Source organism: Leptodactylus fuscus, chromosome 8, assembly GCF_031893055.1.
Source record: "Leptodactylus fuscus isolate aLepFus1 chromosome 8, aLepFus1.hap2, whole genome shotgun sequence".
Lineage (NCBI taxonomy): Eukaryota > Metazoa > Chordata > Amphibia > Anura > Leptodactylidae > Leptodactylus > Leptodactylus fuscus.
The window spans coordinates 22,067,606-22,093,764 of NC_134272.1; the positions used below are offsets into that span (position 1 = coordinate 22,067,606).

Consider the following 26,159-nt stretch of genomic DNA (forward strand, 5'->3'; position numbering starts at 1 on the left):
GTGTGCCTCATATAAAGGTTACTAATATGTGAGACATATGGAGGTACTAATAAAAGACCTCAATAATGAAGATACTTATTTATTACCTCCAAATCTCTCACATATCAGTAACTCTTACACAAGGGTTAATGTGAGGGACATGACGGGGTTAATTGCTATTAATAAGAGGCACATGGAGTTACTAAACTGTCATACACAGGGCCAGACTTTTATCTACAATTGTGGATAACACTATGCTCCTGTACATTTCAATGGGCCCATACACATAGATCCTGTTTTTGCGGCTGTGTGTCTGGGACAAATTGAGCTGTAAAATATAGAGCAGCATTCAACACAAAAGTCTCACGTATTGTCAGCAAAAACAAGATACAAAGTTACATTTCATATCCCATACCTTATACACAGTACGAAAACCTTACCCACGCCTGTATTTACCCACTTCTACAATCACCGCAGACGAAGTCGCAGGGTACCAGCTAGTACAGATATATAGTTATATTATACTGGTGTAGATGGAGCGGTCATACAGATGTATAGTTATATTATACTGGTATAGATGGTGCGGTCATACAGATGTATAGTTACAGCATAACAGTGTAGATGGAGCAGTCATATAGAATGAAAGTATATAAAGGTCTTAAAACAAACCATATAAATTTGGTATTGCCGAAATTGCGCCAAATATGTCATTTTCACCGCACAGTCAAAGCCATAAAAAACTAAACCCAAAAGGAAATGGTGCAAATACTGTAATAATTTTACCCCACTCTAAATTGCACTTCTTATAGCCAGTACATTGTATAGAATAGTAAATGGTACCATTAGAAAGTATAATTTGTCCTACAAAATATAAGCCTTCATACAGCTCTGTGGCCAGAAAAGTAAAATAGTTATGGCTTGTAGAAGGTGGGTAGGGGAAAAAAACTGACTACAGTGTGAGGGGGCAATAAAGGAAGGTAGTACCCACTAGTAGTGACCTACTGCATATATTCTGTATGTATATATAGAATATATATATATATATATATATATATATATATATATATATATATATATATATATACACACGCGCACGTGGTACATGTGCAGAGGTGCAGGACATGTCTGGCTGATGTCTTATACGGTTGATCTATATTTGTATCATAGTTGAAGGCTTTTGCTGCACACATAGTAGTGCTGACAGGGGGAGTAGTTCAGACCGGGAGAGGAAGGAGGCACCAGGCACACAATATACAGAGGCTCAGCTGTTAAAGCAGCTGCTGCCAGTCAATTATATACAGATCTGCCAGAGGTCGAGGGGTTAATACTCAGTAAAGGAAGACACAGCGTACAGTGATACTGACTTCTCCTGGGCACAGTATACAGCAGGAGAGGGCTGGGTGGGAGTACTATACACACACACACACACGTATTGACTCCTATTATTTTCTGCTTCTGCCCATTGCCCCCAGTTACGTATGACCTGTATCTCTCTCTCTCTATCTTATAAAAATGAATTTCTGTCTGTCTGTCTGTCTATCTATCTGTCTGTCTGTCTGTTCTTTATACGCGACCAAACGACTGGACCGATCTTCACCAAATTTGGCACACAGATACTTAAGGTGTCCATTAAGGTTTAAGACGAGAACCCAACTCACTCGGACGTACCGTTCCAGAGATACTGCTTTCCCAAAACCCTGACCCCCATTAGCCACAACAAACCTGCAAGTCTTTCACTCACATTCCAAGTGCCATACACACGGTCACTCCACATGTACAATCCAACACTGATATCCAAGCTGAGATATACGCATCAGAGGATTACATACACAGGTCAGCACACAGTATCACATGTCAGAGGATTAGATATGCGCGTCTGCACACAGTTCCACATGCCAAAGGATTAGATACATGCATCTGCACAAAGTACCACACGCTGGAGGGTTAGATACACAGGTCAGCGCATAGTATCACACAGCAGAGGATTAGATACACGTGTCTGCACACAGTTCTACACACCAGAGGATTAGATGCGCACATTTGCACAAAGTAACACACGCCAAAAGATTAGATACGTGCATCTGCACACAGTCCCACATGCCAGAGGATTAGATACTCGCGTCTGCACAAAGTACCACACACCGACAGATTAGATACTGTCGGTATCTGTGTGTGGTACTTTGTGCAAACGCGAGTATCTAATCCTCTGGCATGTGGGACTGTGTGCAGATGCACGTATCTAATCTTTTGGCATGTGTTACTTTGTGCAAATGTGCGCATCTAATCCTCTGGTGTGTAGAACTGTGTGCAGACATGTGTATCTAATCCTCTGCTGTGTGATACTATGCGCTGACCTGTGTATCTAACCCTCCAGCGTGTGGAACTAATTTACATACCGGTAAAAAACGGTATTACTAAGGAACGGCGTGGCGGAGATCCCATCTAAAGGTAGGAGATGAATAGCCTTTCTAAAGGCTATTCCGACATGTTATCCACAGAAAAAAGTTTTTTAATGGTAGAATTCCTTTAAATACATGACTCTGCACAGAGTACCATATATTAGAGTTTTACTCCAGGTTTCCATAGCAACCCAGCCATTTTTCTTCACTGCCTTATGTCAGCTTTAAAGGGGCTGGGCGCTGTGAATGACAGTTACACAAGGTCACATAAACACAGCTTTACTCCAGGTCTCCATAAGATAAGATAAGATAAGATAAGATATTCCTTTAATAGTCCCACAATGGGGAAATTTCAGTGATACAGTTTCATAGATGGTACAGTAGTATACAAGAGAGAAAAACACATACAAGCTCATGGCAGGGAAATCCTAGGAATCATAGCAACTAAAAAAGAAAGAAACACAGACACACTGCAGGATCATTTAGTTCTCTGTGCGGATTGATGTTAATAATAATAATAATAATAATAATAATAATACAGCCGACTTGGTTGTAGGACACAAGGAGGGGGGTCACAGCATTTAGATATAACAAGCAGAAATTTTTGCAGAGGTGGGGGACATAGTCAGCTATTATGATAACATGTGGTAGTTCTTGGTAGGTGGTGAGATCTCCTGCTCACAGCTGATAGTTCGGTATCTTGTATCAGCACTATTGTCCTTTTAACCACAAAAGAAAATGCCCCAAATGTCCTTCATCACAAGCCCCCTCCTCCCGTGTTCTACTGCCCCAAGGAAGTCTGAAGCCATCCAGGTATACATGGTGCTGCTCTCTTGCCAAGCTTCCATAACTCCTGGGGTAGGTGGGTGATGGTTCCCAGGCTGTAACAGAGTCCCACGTGTCCACAGTAATAAAAAGAAAGAAATACCAGTCAGCTGTAGCATCTTCACACATCAGCAATTGACGCCAAAAATCCTCTCCTTGAAGAAGAAGTCCACACTTCCATGTAGGTTTTCCTCCATGCCGCATGGTGAGCTATGCTGTCCTAGCTGGGGGATGGTAACAGGCACATGTGGAAACCAGCTGAACCAAGTCTTGTCATTGTCCATGCTTTACAAAGGAAACAAAAGGAAAAAAAGTACTCCACAGGGTCTTCCATTCGATTTATAGTTGCTAAATTCATAGTGCTAGATTGCTTGGTTACAGGATTCTTGAAGATATAGAGGAAAAGAGTGAGAAAGGAAAGAAAAGTTTGCTCCCAGTTTGGAGCACTGCATCAAGGCAGCCAAGCCCCTCAGGGGGGCGGCGCCAAAAAAAAACAACAAACGATCAACCGATAACAACCGATCGCAGGTTTTTCACTGATATCTGAATTGAGATGCTTATGGGAACACACAAATAATATACAAATTACACCAGTGCAGGCTGTGGACCCTCTGTGGGGCTACCAAACCTGTTTGACTTAAGGCCACCTCTAAGGCCTTGTCTAAACAGACTCCCCGGTCTTCACCGTTTAACCACAATATAGGGATCTGGACATTGTAATGGGGAGTCTGCTGAGATCTCCTGGGGTGGTCCCAGTGGTGAGTTGGTAGCAGCTGACCAGGCAGGTGATGGACTGTGGTGCAGACAGGTCTAAAACAGGGATCCAACGCAGGACATCAGGACCTATTATTAAGGGTACATATAAGTGAGCTGAGGAAGAGTGCTGGCATTATAGTCCGCCTCCGCTGGTCGGGTGCCAGCAGTAGCTGCTCCATAAAATAAAGTGATTCCTTGCTCCTCTACTCAAAGTCTGCTGATTTAGGACCCTGTCCACAGTTGTCAGCTGATTCTGCCCCATGACAGGACATTGTATGCAGAGTCCCCTTGAAGTGAAGGGGATTGGAGGAGTTTTCATTCCTCTGCACATCCAGACCAATGCCTCCAAGTACCCCATATCTGCCATATGTTAGGTGTCTACTTCTATCCATCTCTTAGTCACAGTCACCTGAATGTACAGTGTTATGCAAAAGTTTTAGGCAGGTGGAGAAAATGCAGCACAGTAAGAATGCTTTCAGAAATTAAAGACTATTTTATTTTGTTTTGTAAATGTAAATCCCATCAACATTTGGTGAGACCATTGCCGGAAGAGTCTTGGAATTATGGCCCCCAAAGATTATTAACTATGTTTACTTATATAGCGCCATCATATTCTGCAATGCTTTACAGGTATTGTCAGTTGCTGTCCCATATAGGGCTCACAATCTACATTCTCTATCAGTATGTCTCTGGAGCGTAGGAGGAAACCCAGGCAAAAATGCAAAGTCCTGCAAAATCCCTTGCAGATGCTGTCCTTGACAGGATCCAAACCCAGGACTCCAGCAGTGCTAACCACCGAGCCATCATGCTCCTGATCTCAACATCATACAGTCTGTCTGGGCTGACATGAAGGCAAGGCTGCACCACTAATGAGGTGAGGTGAGGCGGCCACCTTAGGCGGCACTTTCGGAGAGGGCGGCGATTTTACCATTTTATTTATTTATTTATTTTTTGTTAAACTATCCCGCTGAGCGGCCCTGTCTTGGTCTAGCTTAGACCTCTGCATCTCAGCACAGGCGGCGATGATAAGACGTCATCACACCTGCTGCACTGAGACACAGACGTCTGCGCAGGTGAATGAAGAGGCAACAACGCCGGTGCAGGGCTCCATCAAGGGATCGGAAATAGATACCTTTTGTTTAAGTTTAATAGGCCACTACCGGATGGAGTATCCCCAGCCAGTAGTGACCTGTTTATCTACCTCCCCGGGACTGCTCATGGCCGCCCCCTGCTTCCCCTTCTGCTATAGGACGAGGAAGGCGGCTGTGAGCAGGCCTGGACTCGTGAACCCTGACAACTGCCACTATTCTTATACTCCAGGGTCTGAAAAGACCCTGGAGTATAATAATCGGAGCCCCAGGGGAGGCGAAGAAATATAAAAAACAGTGTAACTCACTTCTCCTGGATGTAATGTTACTCCTAGCAGGCTTTGGGCCTATATGGTAATTTCCCAGACGTCACATGGGGACATCACGTCTGGGACATTACCATAAAGGCCCGAAGCCTGTGCTAGGAGTAACATCAAATCCCGTAGAGGTGAGTTACACTGTTTATTATGTTCCTTCACCTCCCCTGAGTCTCTGATTATTATACTCAGGGGTCTGAAAAGACTTCAGAATATAACAATAGTTCATGGGTAGGCTACTAGGGGGCATAAAAGGTTGGGTGGGCAACTGTGGGGCATAAGAGGTTGGGTGGGCAACTTTGGGGCATAATAGAGCTTGCAGGGGCCACTGTAGAAGGTGAAGGGCAAAGATCACCCCAAATATTAGTGAGATTTACATTTCTCTTTTCTATGTTGACTTCATGAAATAAGCCTAAAACTTTTGTACATGACTGTACGTGGTACAAATACCTGAATCTCACACAAGGTATAGAGTAACAGATGACTAGCTCACGGGTACCCCTTACAGACTAGCTGCCATTCTATCCATTACATATAGATGGGCTGACAAAGCGGTGAATGACGATAAGTATGGAAAACATGGAAGAGCGCCATCCTACACCTTGTCACTGATCCAACAGTGTGACCAGGACTGGAATATTGAGCCTCATCCTCTCTAATGGATGATGTTTAGCTTTCCTAGAAAACTTTTACTTTCTATTTCCTAGAACTTCACATTCACATTCCTGTAAATCTCAAAATGTGAAAGCGAAAGCATTTGAGGATTATAGGGCTAAAAATACTATTGGCTGAGGTGGGGGATGGGGGGTGATATTATATAGTCAAGACAGAAAAGTAGAGACAGCCAAACATAAGAGATGGACATCTTCCAGCTACGAAACAGTATTCTCAGCTTCAGCCTGGCTGGAGGCCCTCGTGGTGACCAAGGATACTCCCGAGTCCTCCTGCAGCTCTTCGGTTACACCGGTCATGGCAAATCCTCCTTAATTAATTCCTGTAAGTACGTGCTGGATGATGGAGAAAGGTTTTTGCCATATGCTGTTGCTGGAGAAAAAACAGATGGAGGAGCCATGACTATGTTAAGGAAAGCCTACAACCTAACAGAGAACATCTCCATCGTGGACAACAGAGGGTACACCACCATGAACAGTTTTCAGAGAGCGGAAGTTTACTCCCAACTGGGTGAGTGACATTACAAATCTAAACATTAGTAATGATTTACCTTGTTAACCCTTGTAAATCATATGACACAGGTGACGTGTATGGCAGGAGGTGGTGGTGGTATCTGGAGGAGCTATTGGTTATGACTAGTCGGTAACAGCCAGTCCTCGGGACTTCATGTCATCTTATAATGGAGCTTGTTCCTTTTCAGTAATAATCTAATAACAGATTTGTCATTGGAACCTAAGCGGCTCCAGTCTCAGATTGTCAGGAGAAGTCCAAATTAATTGATTACATCGAGCTCGGGAAGAAAAACCATCAGGACACCATGTGTGTTCTCCATGACTATTTGCTCAGGTTTTATTGAGGCTGCGCACAGGATTATAAAGGAGAATAGTGGCTTTATGCAAAGCATCACAAAATACATCACATAGGAATGCAAATTATAATTGGTCAAAATGACATATGACGAGCACGTAGCTAACACATGAGTATCCCATGGACTTCCGTGTCCGCCATCTTAGGTGTAGACCTTGAAATGTTTCACAATACATTTTCATAAGGCCTAACTCTTATCACTATGTTTCCCAGACGTAGGCAATATAGGAGTCTATGGGGACAGAATGTACAAAGGGACACTTATCAAAAGACTTTGATTCTAACCTATGAGAACTTTATGAACAATAAGACATTGTAATGAATCAGCTTCTCCTGAATATATTCTCTTAAAGCGATAGACGCAATTATTGTTGATTATTGATTCTCAAGCCATTTTGCTGAAATTTTTCCTCCACAGGAAAAACAGAGAAATTACAGAGGAGAAAAAATTTAATAAGAAAATATTTTAAAAAGCAGAAATTTGGAATAAAAATAATTTGTAGAAGTTTCAATGTCTGATGAGTCTGTGTAATATGGGCAGTAAATATGGTGATTATGTAGTTTCTCTACCTGACTCTGCTTTACTAGTCCTATAGTCTCTATTTGACTCTGCTATGCTGGCTCTACAGTCTCTATATGACTCTGCTATGCTGGCTCTACAGTCTCTATATGACTCTGCTATGCTGGCTCTACAGTCTCTATATGACTCTGCTATGCTGGCTCTACAGTCTCTATATGACTCTTTTATGCTGGCTCTGCAGTATCTATCTGACTCTGCTATGCTGACTCTACAGTCTCTATATGACTCTGCTATGCTGACTCTACAGTCTCTATATGACTCTGCTATGCTGACTCTACAGTCTCTATATGACTCTGCTATGCTGGCTCTACAGTCTCTATAGGACTCTGCTATGCTGGCTCTACAGTCTCTATAGGACTCTGCTATGCTGGCTCTACAGTCTCTATATGACCTTGCTATGCTGGCTCTACAGTCTATATGACCTTCTTATGCTGACTCTACAGTCTATATGACCTTGCTATGCTGGCTCTACAGTCTTTATATGACTCTGCTATGCTGGCTCTACAGTATCTATATGACCTTGATATGCTGGCTCTACAGTCTCTATATGACCTTGCTATGCTGGCTCTACAGTCTATATGACCTTGCTATGCTGGCTCTACAGTCTCTATATGACCTTGCTATGCTGACTCTACAGTCTCTATATGACCTTGCTATGCTGGCTCTACAGTCTATATGACCTTGCTATGCTGGCTCTACAGTCTCTATATGACCTTGCTATGCTGGCTCTACAGTCTCTATATGACCTTGCTATGCTGGCTCTGCAGTCTCTATAAGACCTTGATATGCTGGCTCTACAGTCTCTATATGACCTTCCTATGCTGGCTCTACAGTCTATATGACCTTGCTATGCTGGCTCTACAGTCTCTATATGACCTTGCTATGCTGGCTCTACAGTCTATATGACCTTGCTATGCTGGCTCTACAGTCTCTATATGACCTTGCTATGCTGGCTCTACAGTCTCTATATGACCTTGCTATGCTGGCTCTGCAGTCTCTATAAGACCTTGATATGCTGGCTCTACAGTCTCTATATGATCTTCCTATGCTGGATCTACAGTCTATATGACCTTCCTATGCTGGCTCTACAGTCTATATGACCTTGCTATGCTGGCTCTACAGTCTCTATATGACCTTGCTATGCTGGCTCTACAGTCTATATGACCTTCCTATGCTGGCTCTACAGTCTCTATATGACCTTGCTATGCTGGCTCTACAGTCTCTATATGACCTTGCTATGCTGGCTCTACAGTCTATATGACCTTGCTATGCTGGCTCTACAGTCTTTATATGACTCTGCTATGCTGGCTCTACAGTCTTTATATGACTCTGCTATGCTGGCTCTACAGTCTTTATATGACTCTGCTATGCTGGCTCTACAATCTCTATATGACCTTGCTATGCTGGCTCCACAGTCTATATGACCTTGCTATGCTGGCTCTACAGTCTCTATATGACCTTGCTATGCTGGCTCTACAGTCTATATGACCTTGCTATGCTGGCTCTACAGTCTATATGACCTTCCTATGCTGGCTCTACAGTCTCTATATGACCTTGCTATGCTGACTCTACAGTCTCTATATGACCTTCCTATGCTGGTTCTACAGTCTCTATATGACCTTGCTATGCTGGCTCTACAGTCTCTATATGACCTTGCTATGCTGGCTCTACAGTCTCTATATGACCTTGCTATGCTGACACGGCTGCTCGGTGCACATTAATATTATTACTTTAAAAGAGGGAAATCTATCTGGTGGCATCACTAACTGCTGTCCTCGATTGAGAGACTATACCTGGTAATAATCCCAGCATCATTGCAAAACAAAGGCCTCTTGGAAGGTCGAGCATGATGTTAAAGGGAGAAGCCTTTATTGGGCTATATCACTGAGATTCTGTCTTCCTAATTACATCAGGGAAGACAGACTTGCACATTCCAGTGAGCGCCCTCTATTGGTTTGCAACACTGAGGCACCTGACTTCCTAATTACATCATGGAAGACAGATTTGCATCTTCTTCCCATGGTAACTGCAGTATGTGAACAGTCCTCTGTGTCATCTTCATCGCTTTATATTAAATTCTGTCTACATTTGGTTTTTCATTCCACTTTCTCCTCCTGAAGCTCAGACAGAACTGAACCTTGTAATATAACCAAAAGCTTCACTGACACATCTCCCCGTGTTCTTTTTTCAGGAAACTTCATGCCCATTGGTGAGGAGGTTATGTGGTCAGATAACTACTTAGACATGATGTCCAAGCTGGAAGATGCTGAACTGAACCCGAACTACTCCGATTTCATTGTCCCCATTCTAGTATACAGGTGAGCCGGGATGTATGTAAAATAAGGCACATCAGGCCCTGGTAATCTGTCTAGGTAATCTGTCTTGATGAAAGTTCACACTGTTTTTTTGGATCGGAACCTGAGGCGGCCTCCTAAAACTGGGTAGCCGCGACTGAAAGCCGGTGCACTGCACCAGCATCCAGCCGCGCACTCTGCTCCGGATTACGCCCAATGAATGGGCCTAGTCTGGAGGAGGGAGTGTCTTCAGGCCGAATTGCAAGGCGAAACGACCTGAAGAATGAGCATCTCGCCTCTTTTTCAGGGAGCCGGCACAAGCCAGCTCCGTGAAAAAGCTCCTGAGTGGCTCCCATTGATTTCAATGGGAGCCGTCTTTTTGGTCAGGATTTTGAGGCGAATGCGGCTTCAAAATCCTGACCAAAAACTCTGTGTGAACTTACCCTAACAGGCTGAGCTTACAAAGACTGGGTCTTAACAGTTTCAGTCTTTCAGGTCCCCAAGCAGACCTGAAGGATGGAAAACCAAACGCTAGTGTGAATCTAGCATCAATCTGAAGGGTTAAACTGCTTATATCTTATCACAGAAGACAACACAGACCAATGTATTTCCAATGACTTTCTATGCATAAAATTTCATTGCAGCATTACACTACAACCGTTTATTCTTTTTCATCATTTTTTATCAGTTTTATTAATTGATTTCTTTTGATATTTATTTCTCCAGTGCCACAAATTCCCTGACAAGTGACGAAAAACTAGAAGTGAAACGATTTATGGATAACTGTGTGAAATTGACAGGTATTGTGTTACTTAATGAATGTTCTGCGTAACTACACAGCTGCCTATCGGGACTGCATCCAATGGTGGGAATGTATCAATCTGCGGCAGGGGCCCCACGTAGGGATTTGGGGGTGGTGTTTTAGGCTGTGTTCAGATGTTTTTTTTTGGTCAGGATTTTGACGCCGAATCAATGGGAGCCAGTCAGCCGACATGCTTTTTCTTCTTTCGGATTCAGCCGCGGACATCTGCCTCGTAACGCCTCCCTCCCGACTAGGCCCATTCATTTGGGCCTAATTCAGAGTGGAATGCCGCAACTGGATGTTGGTGCACTGCATCGGCATCCAGGCACGGGTAGCTGTTTTTTGGTCCGGAATCTGAGGCAGCCTCTGGACCAAAAAACCCTGTCTGAATTCAGTCTTACAGTACCTTTAAGGCTGTGTTCATGTGGAGGAATTTGCAGCAGATTTGGGGGCGGATTTAAATCCGATTGTCCCGGAATCCACCTCCCATTGAAAACAAGAGATCGCAGCAGAACGCGAAAAAAAGAAGCGGCCTGCTCGATCTTGCCACGGACACCACTGCCGCTCCAGACTCCCTGCAGATTAGGCCCATTCATCCGGGCCTAATAAGCAGCTGGATGCCACGACAAAATGCCGATGCACTGCCTCAGCATCTCATCACGGTTAGACAGTGGCAATAATGCCAGCGTCGGAAAATGAAGAGGAATTACTTTTCATTTCCCACCAAGTGAGCATACCCTAAAGTGGTTGGTATTCTGGCTAATCCCATCCACACATTGCAGAAAAACATCCGTAGCGAAAATGTTAGGATTTCAAAAAACGTTGCGTTTTTGTAACTTGTTCCGGTAGAACCAGAAGTGAAATTATTGTACTGAGGGGTCTCCTCAAACCACAGTGTATAACAGGTGGAAGCCCAGGAGAGGTGTAAAAAAAATGAAGTTATATTCACCTTCCCTCACCTCCTCTGGGCCTCCTCATTGCATCAGGTGCTCTCTCTGGATCCTTTTGTGGCCTCTCTCAGCCTCCTCGGTAACGTGACATGTCTCGGAGTCTCCAATGAGGCCCATAATTGGACATCAGCAGTCACATAGGTGATGTCTATGCCTCTAGAGAGCACCTTATGCAGTGAGGACGTCCAGAAGAGGTGAAGAAGGAGAGTGTAACCTAATTTTTCACACCTTCCTAGTCCTCCACCTATTATAGTTTGAGGAGACCCCTCAGTATAATAATTTCACTTCTGGTTCCAAACGTCCAAATCAAAACTTTAGGCTGAACCCAAAGCTAAAATCTTCTGAGGTTTGCCAATCTCTACATGTAGTCCTGTACTGTATCTCATCTACTCAATATTGGACACAGTAAACTGTATCACACATGTCACACGTCTGATGATATTTTTATCTCTTGTAGGAGTCTTCCCCATCATTGTCATCACCAAAAAAACCAGCGGAGACTTCATTTTGATTGAAAAGGCATTCCAGCTTATGGGTGCTGAGGTTATTATATCTGTAGAGAACTACACCAAGGACGATCATATCAAGACTCAGGGAAGAACCCGAGATATCCTGATGATTATTCACAAAGCCCTAACAGATGTCACATTCCGCCTGGGGCAGGAAAGAAACGCCCGGGAAGACTGGGTGCGGAGGAAGAAGTTCCTGCTGGAATATATACACAAGGCTGACCAGGAGAAGAGAGAACAAGAAATAAGAAGAGAGGAAGAAGAAAAGAGAAGATATGCAGAAAATAGAGTAAAAGAACTTCAAAAATGTTCAATATCTTAAAATCCATGATAATAGCGCCCTGTTATTTGTCTTCTACATTTTATAAATATAAACCGATCATATCTTGTGGACTGATCTGTTTATGATTTATTTGTTGCAGTCCCACTTCAAGGATTTTAATAAAATGTTGATCCTCATAGTCCGGCTTCACCTTATTGCAGTGTCCCAGTACACTCCTCCCTGCCATGATAGGAGTAATTGTCATATGGCAGAATGCTTCTCACAATGTGCCAATACTGGGTATCACTGTCTATTGTATAATCTGTATTTCCGGTGTGTACGGTGCATAGTGAATCTCTCGGCCTATGTAAGGTACAGATTCTCCTAAGACCCTTCACCAGTCCATACAAGGGGACAGTGGTGTAACTGGGAATGGCGGGGCCCTGTGGCGAACTTGGGTGCCCCCCCCCCCCCAACCGACACTGACGTTGAAGACCTCGACCGGCCCCCTCCTCCGCACTCTATTTTGTCCCTTAGTGGCCCCTGCACACAGTATTATGTCCCTTACTGGCCCCTGCACACAGTATTATGTCCCTTACTGGCCCCTGCACACAGTATTATGTCCCTTACTGGCCCCTGCACACAGTATTATGTCCCTTACTGGCCCCTGCACACAGTATTTTGTCCCTTACTGGCCCCTGCACACAGTATCATCTCCAATAGTGTCCCCTGCACACAGTATTATCCCCCATAGTGGCCCCTGCACACAGTATTATCCCCCATAGTGGCCCCTGCACACAGTATAATCCCCCATAGTGTCCCCTGCACACAGTATTATCCCCCATAGTGTCCCCTGCACACAGTATTATCCCCCATAGTGGCCCCTGCACACAGTATTATCCCCCATAGTGTCCCCTGCACACAGTATTATCCCCCATAGTGGCCCCTACACACAGTATTATACCCCATAGTGACCCCTGCACACAGTATTATCCCCCATAGTGGACACCCATAAACAATTATTATACTCTGGGGTCTTTTCAGACCCCGGAGTATAATAATCGGAGACCTGGGGGAATAAAAACATAAAAAATTACTGTTACTTACCTGTCCCCCGGCTCCTACGCTGTCTTCTCCGCTGCCGTCCTTCTGAAATGACGTCAGACGTCACATGACGCAGGCCGGGTTCATGTCATGTCAGACACGTCAGAAAGGACGTCAGGAAGGAGGCCTGGCAGGATCGTGGAGAGGTAAGTAACAGTGTTTGTTACGTTCTCTTACCTCTCCGGACCTCCGATCATTATACTCGGAGATCTGCAAAGACCCCCGAGTATAATGATAGTATTTGTGGGTCCCGTGGTGTCACTTACCGATCCCAGCCCAGCCAGGATTGGCGAGTGAATAGGGCCCGTAACGGCCTATTAATAAAAAAAACAGCGGTAGCGGCTGTCACCGGGCCCTGTAATGGCCCGGGCCCTGTGGCAGCCGCCTCCATTGCCTCTACGGTAGTTACGCCTCTGCAAGGGGATAACAGCCATACTTCTCCGGAGCCTTTCTGCATTAGAATAGGCCTCCGATGAAGTCCAGTGCTATGTGATGTCCAGGCCACGTGTTTCTTAGGTCCACGTCTGATTATCGGATACCGCGGCCCAGTAACTGAGTAAATACATATACCCCAAATTAGTCACCCGCCGGGAGCTAACTGGTGAAGATCCCTCTTCTGTAGCTATAATCTGGACTGTGTAAACTCTAGTCTACAAAATCTGAGGAAACTTGTGTCAGCCTCAGCCCTATTATTCCTTTTTCTAAAGGAACCCATTGAAGTCAATGGTAGGCTTTTTTTCTCAGCGCTGAAATTTCACACCAAAATCCTCACCATTTTCCTCCGTGTGAATGGACCCTAAGAGCAGAAAAATAAAAAAAAAGTTATGGTGTTTGGAAGGGGGGGGGGGGAGTCAAAAATAAGAATTAAAAAAAATTAAAAAATTCCATTATCAGGAAGAGGTTACAAAAAAAAGAAAACAATAAATCGTAATGGTATATTCACACAGAATTGTTTGGCACTGGATTTTGATGCAGGTTCCATTTCAAAATCCGCCTCCAAAAATGGCTCCCATTGACTTCAATGAAAGCCGCTCGCTTTTTTTCCTTGCTAGCTAGTAGTGGCCTAATGCCCTAACTTGCCGCGGATTCCGCAGCAGAACATTATTTAGTGTGGGGTCAGTGTGGAACATTATACTATGCTCTCTGGGGAGCAGTTTATACTAGGGGGCCTCTGGGTAGCAAATTATATTGTGTACTGCCGCTGTGGAGGTGTTATACTGTATGGGGCCACTATGGAGAGTTAGCCTGGAGGGGCAGTGTGGGGAACTTATTATACTGTGTAGGGCTACTATGGTGCATATTATATTGTGTGGGGCTTCTTGGGAGCATTTTATACTGTATGGGACCACTGTGGAGCATATTATACTGTGTATGGACCACTGTGGAGCATATTATAATATGTGGCACGACTGTGGACCATGTTACATTGTGTTGGGCCACTATGGGTAGCATATTATATTGTGTGGGACCACTGTGGAGCATTATACTGTGTGTGGCCAATGTGGAGCTTTATACTAGGAGTCCCTGGGGGAGCCTATTGTACTATGTGCGACCACTGTAAAGCATATTATACTGTGTGGGGGCCACTATGGAGCATTATACTGTGGTGGGAGGTGGGCTCTGGACTATGGAGCATTTCATACTATGCTAGGCCACTGTGGGGAACATATTATACTGTGTGGGGCCACTTTGGAGCATTATACTGGGGAGGTGCTATGGGGAGCCTTTTATACTGTGTGGGCTATATTAAGTTGTGTGGGATTGCTGGGGAGCATATTATGCTGTGTAGGGCCACTAAGGGGTAATATACTGTGTGGGGACTCTGGACAGCATTATACTGTGTTGGGGCTCTGGGGAACATATTATACTGTGTGGAGAATTATATACCATGTGGAGCATGGTATATAGGTTTAGGGTACAATAGTCCTTGGAGTCTCGTCGTTCTCCTAGTTTGGTGGCAGGTGGACAATGGCATCTGGTGGGCATGGGCAAGCCTAGGGTGCATGGGTGGGTGATTTGGGGTATAAGTAGTATCACCCCAACATTACTGCATTATATGCAGTGTTACAAGTCTCTGCTAAGTCACTTTAAAGGATGCAAAAAACTGATGTAAACTGGTCATACGTTCACATAGATATTAAAGCAAAAATATTTTTAAACTAGGCCAGGGAGGTGAAATAAAATAAAATTGCGGCGTTTGCGCCCAGTGGGGCCTCGGCCTAAGAGAAAGTTCACTGAGTTTTCCTCTGCTGACTTTCTCTTAACATTATATCTACGGGAAAGCCGCCGGCGTTTCCGTAGATATAATTGACATGCTGTGATTTACAAAGCCGCAAAGGCTTTGCAAATCGCAGCGTGTCCGTGCTGCGATCTTTTCCGTAAAGTGGGGATGGGATTCGCATGAATCACATCCACTTTGCCTGCACTGTACAACACTGTACAACGCCGTGATTTTTCCCACCGCGTCTCCGCTCGCGGCGTTTACGCCCAGTGGAGCCCCAGCTTCTGTTCTGAGATTTTTGGGAGGTTTTTTTTACACCAGTTTTCTATTGTGCAGGACTTGAAAAATAACCCCCCCCCCCCCCTTCCCCCACACTTTCAATTTCCTAGAACTCGTTCCTGTTCTTGTAATGTACTAGGTAGAAAGTGAAAGCAGTTGAGCAGAAATTTATCAGAGGCTTTTTTTTTTTTTTCACTGTTTATAGCCGAGACAGTCCACAGAAAGAGAAGAGACAGCCTAGAAGAGATGGACAACCATCAGCTACGAGACAGAATCCGCAACTTCAGCCTGGATGGAGGTCCTCATGGGAATCAGGGATACTCCCGGGTCGTCCTGCAGCTCTTTGGTTACAATGGTCATGGGAAATATGCCTTTATTAACTCCTGTAAGTATGCGATGGGTGAAGGAAGATTCATAGACCATGCTGATGCCGGAGTAAGAGATGGAGTCATGACCATGGTAAGGAATTCCTACGACCTCACACAGAACATCTGCATAGTGGACAACAGAGGCTGCCAAAAAATGAACAGCTTTCAGAGAGCGGAAATTTATGCACAATTGGGTAAGTAAACCATAGTCTGACCTTGACAGCAATGAGACACTGTCTGGGACCCTTCCCTTCAATGACAATGAATGTAGTAAAAACTACAGCCAATATGTTACATGAATAGACTGTTGCAGCCAACTTTCAGGGTATAGCCACATTGTATATCCTTAATGCGGCAAGTGGACACAGTTTCTACTCTCTCTAAATGCATCTTGCTGCCTGGCGATTGAAGTGAAGGTAAAACTGCACGAGCAGGACAGACAGTGCTTTGTCACGGTTGCTGATTAACCCATACTATCATGTTGGATAGAGCGTGTAGTTAACATTCAGCACCTTAAAGGGGTATTCCCTTGTCCAATGCTCACCAGTCTTCGCTGCTGTAAAGACTTCTTTCGTCCTGGTTTTCAGCATCAATTGGTGGGTTTCATATGCAAAGCCAGCAGCGAGATGACGTCGCTTTGATGCCGCTGGCCTCGCCTGTGCGCTCCCGATGCAGCTAGGCATCGGACATACAGTTCTTTAATAGAGATGAGCGAACACTAAAATGTTCGAGGTTCGAAATTCGATTCGGACAGCTGCTCACTGTTCGACTATTCAAACGGGTTTCAAACCCCATTATAGTCTATGGGGAACATATACTCGTTAAGGGGGAAACCCAAATCCATCTCAGGAGGGTCACCAAGTCCACTATGACACCACAGTAAATGATGCCAACACCTCTGGAATACAACTGGGACAGCAGGGGAAGCATGTCCGGGGGCATCTAAGGGCTAGTTCACACGTGGGCAAAGGGGAGGTTTTTGACAGCGGAATTCGCTTCAAAAACCTCTCCTTTAACATGGTGGTCTATGTAGACCACTAGCTTTTTTTTTCCTCCTAGCGTTTTCCGCCTGAAGAAGCGACATGACCTTTCTTCAGGCGGAAAACGCCTGAAGAATTGCATAGAAGTGAATGGGAGGCGAAAACCGCGCGGTAAAAAACCGCACGGTTTTTTGCACACAAAACCGCGCGGTTTTTTGCAAAAAACCGCGCGGTTTTCGCCTGCAGTTTCTATAGCACATATAGGAAAAAAAAACCCTAGCGAAAACCGCTAGCGAAAACCGCGTCAAAAACCTCGTCAAAAACCGCGTGGAATGCAAAAAACAGCGTCAAAAAAACTCCTCGAGGTTTTTTACCTCGCACAAATAAGCTAGGCGGTTTTCACGTGTGAACTGACCCTAACACACCCAAGTCCCTGTACTACCCCACTATCACAGCCTAACAACTACACCCTTTATACACTCAATACCACCTTTCAGATAGTGGAAAAACACCTTTAAACATTCTTTCTGTCTGGAAGTGAGTACAGCCTGTCACCCAGCAGTGTATTTGGCCCATGGAATGAGTACAGCCTGTCACAGCAGGGTATTTGGCCCTTGGAGTGAGGACAGCCTTGCAGCAGCATTGTATTTGGCCGTTGCAGTGAGGAGAGCCTTGCAGCAGCAGTGTACTGGGCCCTTGCACTGAATAGAACCTTGCACCAGCATTGTATTTGGCCCTTGGAGTGAGGAGAGCCTTGCACTAGCATTGTAAAAACGCACAAGTCACAGTATCACCCCACTAGTACAGCCTATCAACTACACACTTTACACACTCAACACCACCTCTATGGAAAGTGGAAAAATACCTGGAAACCTTCTTTCCTCCCCAATTGTATGGACAGAAACCCCAATTTTATGCTAAACAAAGATTAGCATGTGCTCCTCACAATTCCTGATAGGACAGAGGCATTAAGGTACAACGCAGACCAGGCCCAAGCACCAGGAACAGGTTTTACAATGGATGGTGGATAATGCTTCCACCACATTCTCCACCAGCAGGTCAGCCTCTACCTCAACTCCTCCTCCTACCCAACAGTCTGGTCCTCCTTCCTCCCAACATGCCCAATCTTCCCAGGAGAGTCATCCCACATTTCCCCCCTCCCAGGAGATGTTTTCAGGTCCTTTAACTGTCCCTCACTCTGTCCAACCACTTCACCAATCCCAGGAGCTACCAGACGACTTTGTGTGTCTTGATGGCCAAACACGGGAGCATTCGCCATTTCTGTTCAATTTTGTGGTTGTGCCCCCCCCAACCAGTGTTTCTCTGCCTCAGTGTTGAGGACGAGACACAGTTGTCATCAGGGCAGGCTGTGGTTATGTGCGGTTTGTAGTAAGAGGAGAGTGAGCAATTGGAAGAGGAGGTGGTGGCCGACGAGGCCACCGACCAGACATGGACAGGGGTGATGTCTAGCGGGGAAAACAGCGTTGATGTGGAAGCAAGCTAAGCAGGGAAAAAGGTGGCTAGAGGCAGAGGCATGTCCAGAGTCACAGGACAGCTGCTTGACAGAAGCTAGGCCTGACCCAGCAAGGCCCAATATGCTCTCTATTCTAGCCTCCTTAGAAAAATTCCCCCATCGAGGCCATGTTCCTCGATGGGGGAGATAATTTGTAAATGTATAGGTGGAGGACAAACTGAGTGTGGTTTGCACACTTTGTAATGCTAAACTGAGCAACTTTACCACCTCTGTCATGTGCCGTCATTTGTAAAGCAAGCACTGGGCTCAGTGGGTGACAGCAAGCGCAGGATAATCGTCGTCTGGCGTTGTTGCCACTGCCTTTCCCACTGTTGACAGTGCTGGCGCTGCAGTCCAGACCACCATCCAGGTCACCTCTAAATCTTCCTCTGACACTTGTGGGAGTTCACCCTCATCCTCCACTTTTAATGCCACTGCTCCTTTTGCCTGCGCCATCATGCGCCTCTTCCCAGCAACTCCCCATTTCCCAGGCCTTTCATTTCAGGCTAAAGTACAGCACAACCCACCCACATGCCAAAGGCTTCAACGGCCTCATCTTAAAACTTCTGGCCCAGGAGATGTTGGCATCCCGGCTTGTGGACACTCTGCCCTTTTTGGGCCTGCTGGCTACTGCGCCACCTCACTGTGCCCGTTCACACCTTTCACCAACACTTTTCCCCAAACATGATGTGGTCCCTAAGTTCAGCACTTTGCACAAAGTTCCACTTGACCACCTACGCATGGACAAGTGCATGCGGACAGGGACGCTACCTTTCAATCTTGGCACACTGGTTGAATGTACTTGAGGCGGGGACTTGAGTGCCAACTGTGGTGGACTGATTTGTCTCCCCGCACAACATTCCTGGGAGGAGGGCTGAAACACCACCCTCCTCCTCCGCTGTTAAGTGGACCCCAGATATGAGCTGGAAACGTTGCAATACTGGCGTGGGGAGACGTCAGCAGGCCCTGCTGAAGCTCATCAGCTTTGATGCCAGACAGCACACTGCCTAGGAGGTGAGGCATGCCATCCTCGATGACACGGCAATGTGGTTTTTGCCACTGCACCTAGGGCCCAGGCATGTTTTCGTGTGTGATAATGGCCAGAACCTGGGATCGGCTCTGTAGCTTGGCAGCCCGCAACATGTTCCATGCCTGGGCCACGTTTTTAACTCAGTGCTGCAACGGTTTTTAAAAAGTACCCCAATGTTGACGATCTAGTCGTGAAAGTGTGGAGCTTGGAGGGCCACTTTCGCAAGTCTACATTAGCCGCTGCTAGCCTCAATTCACTCCTGCAATGCCTATATCTACGTAAAGCTCAGGATGTTTTTTTGAGGTCACCACACGCTGAAACCCTATATAACATGTATTGAGCAGGGTGTGTGAGCAGCAGAGACCTTTGATGCAGTTACAACTCCAAAACCATAGGGTTCGTCAAAGTCAGTCATGAGGGCAAGCAATGGTTATGTGCAGTTTGCAGAAAGAGGAGAGTGAGCAATTGTAATTGGTGGACGACGAGGCCAATGACCCAACATGGACAGGGGTGATGTCTAGGGGGGAAAGCAGTGTAGATGTGGAGGGAAGTGCAGCACCAAAGAGGGTGGCTAGAGGCAGAGGCATGTCCAGAGTCACAGGACAGCTGCTTGACAGAAGCTAGGCCTGACCCAGCAAGGCCCAATATGCTCTCTATTCTAGCCTCCTTAGAAAAATTCCCCCATCGAGGCCATGTTCCTCGATGGGGGAGATAATTTGTAAATGTATAGGTGGAGGACAAACTGAGTGTGGTTTGCACACTTTGTAATGCTAAACTGAGCAACTTTACCACCTCTGTCATGTGCCGTCATTTGTAAAGCAAGCACTGGGCTCAGTGGGTGACAGCAAGCGCAGGATAATCGTCGTCTGGCGTTGTTGCCACTGCCTTTCCCACTGTTGACAGTGCTGGCGCTGCAGTCCAGACCACCATCCAGGTCACCTCTAAATCTTCCTCTGACACTTGTGGGAGTTCACCCTCATCCTCCACTTTTAATGCCACTGCTCCTTTTGCCTGCGCCATCATGCGCCTCTTCCCAGCAACTCCCCATTTCCCAGGCCTTTCATTTCAGGCTAAAGTACAGCACAACCCACCCACATGCCAAAGGCTTCAACGGCCTCATCTTAAAACTTCTGGCCCAGGAGATGTTGGCATCCCGGCTTGTGGACACTCTGCCCTTTTTGGGCCTGCTGGCTACTGCGCCACCTCACTGTGCCCGTTCACACCTTTCACCAACACTTTTCCCCAAACATGATGTGGTCCCTAAGTTCAGCACTTTGCACAAAGTTCCACTTGACCACCTACGCATGGACAAGTGCATGCGGACAGGGACGCTACCTTTCAATCTTGGCACACTGGTTGAATGTACTTGAGGCGGGGACTTGAGTGCCAACTGTGGTGGACTGATTTGTCTCCCCGCACAACATTCCTGGGAGGAGGGCTGAAACACCACCCTCCTCCTCCGCTGTTAAGTGGACCCCAGATATGAGCTGGAAACGTTGCAACACTGGCGTGGGGAGACGTCAGCAGGCCCTGCTGAAGCTCATCAGCTTTGATGCCAGACAGCACACTGCCTAGGAGGTGAGGCATGCCATCCTCGATGACACGGCAATGTGGTTTTTGCCACTGCACCTAGGGCCCAGGCATGTTTTCGTGTGTGATAATGGCCAGAACCTGGGATCGGCTCTGTAGCTTGGCAGCCCGCAACATGTTCCATGCCTGGGCCACGTTTTTAACTCAGTGCTGCAACGGTTTTTAAAAAGTACCCCAATGTTGACGATCTAGTCGTGAAAGTGTGGAGCTTGGAGGGCCACTTTCGCAAGTCTACATTAGCCGCTGCTAGCCTCAATTCACTCCTGCAATGCCTATATCTACGTAAAGCTCAGGATGTTTTTTCGAGGTCACCACACGATGAAACCCTATATAACATGTATTGAGCAGGGTGTGTGAGCAGCAGAGACCTTTGATGCAGTTACAACTCCAAAACCATAGGGTTCGTCAAAGTCAGTCATGAGGGCAAGCAATGGTTATGTGCAGTTTGCAGAAAGAGGAGAGTGAGCAATTGTAATTGGTGGACGACGAGGCCAATGACCCAACATGGACAGGGGTGATGTCTAGGGGGGAAAGCAGTGTAGATGTGGAGGGAAGTGCAGCACCAAAGAGGGTGGCTAGAGGCAGAGGCATGTCCATAGGCACAGGACAGGTGAATCCCAGAAGCAAGGCCAGAGGCAGCAAGGCCTTAGTTGTTCACTCTTTTAGCCACCCCAGAGAAACCACCAGCCTGGACACCTCAAAATCTGCCTATGACACTTTGGGGAGTTCCCCTCATCCTCCACTTTTCTTGCCACTACTCCTTTTGCCTGGGCCATCATGTGCCTCTTCCCAGGAACTCCCCATCTCCCAGGCCTTTTATCGCTGGCAGAAGAACAGCGCAACCCACCCACATGCCCAAGGTTTCAATCACCTCATCTTAAAAGTGCTGGCCCAGGAGATTTAGCCATCCAGGCTTGCGGAGACTCAGGCCTCCCGTGACCTGCTGGCAGGTGCGGTACCTCGCTATGATGGCCCTAGCCGACACTACCTCTGTTGGTTTGCCATCCCCGCCTTGCGCCACCACGTGTCCCCTAACATAAGTGGGGCCCTGAGTTCCGCACTTTACTGTAAGCTCAACTTGACCACAGACACATGGTCAAGCACCTGTGGTCAGGGACACTGCCTCTCAGTAATGACAGGCCGGCTGAATGGAGTTATGGATGGGCCCAGGCTGCAAACTGGGGTGGCCTATCTTCTCTACCAGCCCAAAATTCATGGCAGAGGTTGACTGAAAGCCTACTGTGCTGCAACCTCGACCACACCTGCGACCTGAACGTGCTTCAGCACTGGAGTGTGGAGACCACAACAGGTCGTGCTAAAGCAACTCAGCTTGGCCGACAGAAAACACACTTCCCATGAGGTTAGGGATGCCATCCTCGATGCAACGGCAATGTGGTTTCCGCCGCCGCTCCTGGGCCCAGACAATTTTTGTTTTGTGATAATGGCAAGAACCTGGTATCAGATATGTAGTTTTCCAGACTCAAACACGGTCCAGACATGGCCCACATTTTAAAATCATTGGTGCAATGGTTCTTTGAAACCTACACCATTGTGGCTGATATACTGGTGAAAGTGTGGCTTTTATCAAAAGTGAAAAGTAGGCTATGCTACGCTGAAAACATTCATAGCACACTAGCGTCATCTTCGCACCGTTGCCTGGTGGAGGAAGACGATGGGGATGAAGTGGCATTTGATGATGGTTTGAAGGGGAGTGGGAAGTGGAGGAAATGGAAAGTGACCCTTACAGTTGGGGGCAGAAAAGTCATGCCAAGTAACACACTGGCACACATGGCTGACTTGATGTCTGGTTGCTTTTCAAGAGACAAACGCATACTTCACATCATGGAGAGCAAATAATACTGGATTTTAGCAAGCCTCGACCCCCGGTATAGGTCAAATGTCTGTTCCTTTGTTATATTAGGGGAGAGGAAAAAAAATTGGCACAAGCAACTGGTGCAGAATATGATGGAAATGTTTCCGTAAACCCTCTTGGGCGTCAGAGAGGATATTTCCTCCATGAGGCTCACAACTTCCATCCGCTGCACAACCACCAGGGGAAAACTGTACAAGGTCTGGTACACGTTAATGTCCCCCCCCCCCCTCCCTGCCCAAACTACTGCCAGTTAGGGGCCTAGTGTCATCATGAGGGAAAAGTATAGGCGCATGTTGCGTGAGTACCTGGCCAACCACAGACCTGTCCTCTCCGATCCCTCTACGAATTACACTAATTGGGTGTATAATTTGGACCTGTATCCCTTGGGTTGAGCGTACATAGCCTAACAATTGGTGTGTATCTCACTTAGGTTTTGTGGGGACACACCGTGGAATGCTGGGTTTAGCGTACATAGTCTGACAATTAATGTGTATCCCACTTAGTGTTGGTGGGGTTACACACCGTCACAACCTGGCTAAAGCTTCTGACAATTAGAATGTATGTATGCCAAGGTTTTGGGGGGGGAAGTTACACACTGTCACAACCTTAGTGAAGCTTCATTAGCCTGAGAATTAAAATGTATGTATCCCCAAATAATTTGGGGAATGAACACTGACAATCCAGGTGAATATGCCAATATCCTGAGATATAGGGTGCATGTATCCCCAAATAATTTTGGGGAATTAACACTCAAAACCTGGTTGAATATGGCAATAGCCTGAGATTAATGGTGCATGTATCCCAAAATAATTTGGGGATTAACACTGACAACCCAGGTGTATATGCCAATAGCAAGAAATTAAGGGTGTATGTAGGACCCAATTTATTTGGGGAATTAACACTCAGAACCTGGGTGTCTATGCCAATAGCAAGAAATTAAGGTGGTATGCAGGCCCCAATTTATTTGGGGAATTAACACTCAGAACCTGGGTGAATATGAAAAGAGCCTGAGATGTAGGGTGTATTTATCCCCAAATAATTTGGGGAATTAACACTGACAACCCAGGTGAATATGCCAATACCCAGAAATTTTAAATGTATGTATCCCCAAATAATTTGGAGAATTAACACTGACAACCCACGTGAATATGGCAATAGGCTAAGATCTCAGGTGTATGCATCCCCAAATAATTTGAGGAATGAAAACAGTCACAACCTGGGTGAAGCTTCATTATCCTGGGATTTTGAATGTATGTAGAGGAAATCTGCTTTAAGGGGATTACACACGGTGACAACCGTGATGCTACATATATGCTCTGAATATTCCAGTGTATACAAGTTAGGTGGTGGTGGGGGGGGGGGGGGCACACTGTCATACCCTATATACCCTTAATCCACATTCTATGGGCTGAGCATTTCGGTGTATACCAGTTAGCTACGGGGAGTGGGGGGGCACACTGTTAGAACGTGGATTGAGGGTATATGGGCTGAGCATTTCAGTGTATACCAGTTAGTTCCGGGGGGTACACTGTTAGGACGTGGATTAAGGGTATATAGAGTATGTGGGAATACACTTTCAGTGTATCCCACTTAGTATTATCCCCACCGCGGAGAGCTGTATAGCGCTGATGCAGCCTGTGAATCCCACGTTAGCGTTAGTGGGTAGACACTGTGACAATCTTTTTCTGATTCCCCCTTCAATGTAGCTGTTAAAAGAGCTGTTGGTTTTCTTCTCCTCTCCTCTCCTATCCCTGCCTAACAGAATCTAATCCCTATCTAAATTGACGGAGACCTCCATCCCTGACGAAGTGCAAGCTCTGACTGACTCGAAGATGGCCGCCGCTGTTCTTCTGAATCAGAGGTCACATGTTTTCGGCAGCCAATGGGTTTTTACTATTTTTTTCAATGTCTCTGTTGTCATAGTTCCTGTCCTACCTCCTCTGCGCTGTTATTGGTGCAAAAAAGGCGCCAGGGAAGGTGGGAGGGGAATCGAGTTTTTAGTCAGTTTACCACGCGGTGTTCGATTCGAATCGAACATGCCGAACAGCGTGATATCCGATCGAACATGTGTTCGATAGAACGCTGTTCGCTCATCTCTATTCTTTAATAAGATGGTGAGACAAGTCTCCCAGCCTTCATATATCTCCCAAGTATACATTTCAGCTCTGCTCAATCTGAACGTAAAACTCGTCCAGAATGAGCGCATAAAAAGCAGCTCCCATTCATTTCTATGGGCACCGGCATTTGCACACTACCAATTGAAATGAATAGGTAAAAAGCCTCCCATTCATTTCAATGGGTAGCGCGCAAATGCCGGCACCCATAGAAATGAATGGGAGCTGCTTTTTATGCGCTCATTCTGAACGAGTTTTACGTTCAGATTGAGCAGAGCTGAATTCCGTGTGAAGCCTCCCTAAGACAAAGAGTTCAGAAATGCAAGCAGCTCAGAGCACTCACTTACCCCCTCCTCTATCTGAGAGCAGGAAGCTAGGTCTCATGTGTGGTTCAGACACAGGAACATCTACAGACTGTAACATCTCTGCCTGTTCGTGTCTTGCGTGCTGCGGCGCAGGGGGCGTGTGCAGTTTGGTTCATGGCTTAAAGTTTTTGGTCGCACTGTGTGAGCACGGCTCTAGTTCTGAGATTGTATTTGCACCACACCCGTCTTCTGCCCTTGTTTGTCTCTGCTCCTCTAATGGTTAATCTGGCCTTGCCCTGTGATTGACATATGTCTTCCTGTCAACTCCATGGGCGGGTTCTGCCTCCCTATTTAACCTTGGCTCTCATTCACACTAGTGCTTGCTATTGCCGTGTGCATACTTGCTCTTTACTGTCCCTGTTTTTGCTTACACTATTATCCTTGACCTTTGACTTTCCTCACTGACTATTCTTTGGACTCCG

General features: G+C 46.1%; 1 protein-coding gene across 2 annotated transcripts in view; it reads left to right on the plus strand.

The window, feature by feature from the left end:
• Positions 1-6,213: 6,213 nt before the first annotated feature.
• The window catches only part of LOC142217577 (uncharacterized), a 38,014-nt gene continuing 18,068 nt past the window's right edge, over positions 6,214-26,159 (plus strand). The window contains exons 1-5 of one of the 2 annotated variants that reach the window (XM_075285870.1): positions 6,214-6,546; positions 9,675-9,801; positions 10,504-10,577; positions 11,987-12,327; positions 16,110-16,231. In XM_075285870.1, the coding sequence (XP_075141971.1) occupies positions 6,222-6,546; positions 9,675-9,801; positions 10,504-10,577; positions 11,987-12,327; positions 16,110-16,145 (903 nt within the window). In that variant the 5' untranslated portion in view covers positions 6,214-6,221 and the 3' untranslated portion in view covers positions 16,146-16,231. Of the gene's footprint in view, positions 6,547-9,674; positions 9,802-10,503; positions 10,578-11,986; positions 12,328-16,109; positions 16,467-26,159 lie in introns of those variants that run through there. The other variant, XM_075285871.1, reaches the window with a different exon arrangement.